General features: G+C 61.2%; 1 protein-coding gene across 1 annotated transcript in view; it reads right to left on the bottom strand.

The window, feature by feature from the left end:
* Positions 1 to 1,914, bottom strand: part of MUC6 (mucin 6, oligomeric mucus/gel-forming) — a 19,599-nt gene that overhangs the window by 4,536 nt on the left and 13,149 nt on the right. Inside the window, 1 exon segment of the mRNA XM_019631069.1 lies at positions 923 to 1,150. Coding sequence (XP_019486614.1) covers positions 923 to 1,150 — 228 coding nt within the window.

The raw sequence follows: 1,914 nt of genomic DNA, 5'->3' as shown, positions 1-1,914 counted from the left end.
ATGAGTGGAAAGAGTGCTGTGGGGTCGTGATGGGGTTGGGCCAATGTTGGTGGTCTGGAAGGATGTACCCGTGGGTGGACCTGTGCTGTGGGACTTGGTGGAGTGAGAAGCCGTGGAGACGGGGTGAGTGGTGAAAGGAGTTTGTGGCATGGGAGTGGATCTGGCAGGGGTTGTCTGAGAGGTACTCAGCAGTGTGCTCAGGCCCGTCGTAGGTTTTGGGGACCCTGGGTTCTCCACGTCTGTTGTGTCCTGTCCAGTCGGTGTCCCTGGGTTCCAATCGTGGGTGGAGGGTGCTGCGGGAAAAACAAGGGTCAGTCCTTCCCTCCTTTGCTCGCTTGCCAGGTGTGTGACCCACCATTTCCCACTTGTGACCTCTTTCTCCCTCAGCTTGCGGTTTGCGTCTAATGGCGAGGCTCCGTGGTGCTCGAGTGAGTATCCCGTCGGGGTCCCCTTTCCTCCTGCTTGGTGGCCTCTCTGTAGCCTAGGTGTCTTGTGTATTTAGTTGGCTTCCTGTTCTGGTGCTCTGCGTGGCACGTGCCCACTACACACTCAGGTGGACATGTTAGGTGCTTGTGTACCCCTGGCTTCCTTGGTGTGGGGTTTCTTCAGGGGATTTAGATGTTGTTGTCCTGCTTGCGGAGGAGAGCATGGTATTTTGCATCAAGTGTCTTGGGTTTCTGCTGTCCCCTCGGGGCTGGTCCTACCTGGGGTTGGGGCTGCTGGGGTAGATGGGCTCTCAGGAGCGGTGGCCATGAAGGTCAGAGAGGGGTGTGGTTAGCAAGGTGGCTCCGGGATGGCGTCTCGACAGGTCGCCTCTTTTGTGAAGGGAGCTTTCCCTGCCTGTCATGGGGGTGGTCGGGCTGGACATCGAGCCCATGTGCTGTTGCCCGTCTGCAGGGACACATGGGTGGGGCCTGCTTACTTTTGGGGGGCCCTGTGGAAGTTTCTGACGTGGCTGCAGTTGACCGTGACGCCGTGGTGTGCTCTGTGGACCGAGCTGTGGATTGCGTGGCTGTGCCTTGGGCGGGTGCTGTGGGCTGTGTCGTAGCCTGTGTCACTGTGGGTCCTACGGCCGTTGACCTGGGAGTGGCTGTGGGGGCCGGTGCTGATGTGGCCCGCGTGGTGACCGCGGAGGTGGTTCTGGGTGACTCTGTAGGGAATGGCCCAGAATATCCCTTCCAGCCCGACTGTACCCTCCCCACGTGCCCGGCTGAGTACCCGGCTCCTACCCCCACCCTGCCCCGGGAGCCTGGCCTGCTGGGCACACTAGACCCTCTCTCGAGGGGCGTGTGTCTGTCCCCAGGTGACACTCGTCCTTGTTCAGCCACCTTGATTACGGAGCTTCAGTGGCATTTCCAGTGACCACACACTCACTGGGACACTGGCAGCCCCTCTACCTGCCCATGGTAGCAGGACCCGATTCCCTCATGGTCCCTGGGCAGCCGGAAGGGGGTCCTGCTGTGTGGGGTGGGGCGGGTGGGCTGCATAGCGGGCTCGCATGTGCGGCCAGGGGCCTTCACCTGGCAGGTCCCACATGCTTTCCAGTGACACACAGTATTGGATAGCAAGGAATGGCGTCATCCTGTGACCAGCTTATCCTCAAAAAACCTTTCAGAGAAACCCAGCTCTGCTCCCAGGCACAGGGAGCTCTGTGCCTGAGAATATACACAGCAGAGAAGTGGGGCCCCACGCCCCACGCCCCACGGAGCCCTCTGGGATCCTGCATGTGTGCCCACCATGGCAGTGTGGGCCTTACCTCCAGAGGAGACTGTCACATCTGTCTGGGTGGCACCTGTCTGTACGGAGGAGGGTGCAGAGGCCGTGGCCCTGGGCGTGGCTGTGGCGGTGGGCGTGGCTGTGGCTGTGGGCGTGGCTGTGGCTGTGGGGGTGGGCGTGGGAGTGTGTGTGGGGGTG

The sequence above is a fragment of the Hipposideros armiger genome, unplaced genomic scaffold (assembly GCF_001890085.2).
Source record: "Hipposideros armiger isolate ML-2016 unplaced genomic scaffold, ASM189008v1 scaffold_983, whole genome shotgun sequence".
In the NCBI taxonomy this organism is placed as follows: Eukaryota; Metazoa; Chordata; class Mammalia; order Chiroptera; family Hipposideridae; genus Hipposideros; species Hipposideros armiger.
The sequence above is the reverse complement of the archived record's forward strand: the minus strand, read 5'-3'. Positions and strand labels throughout refer to the sequence as shown.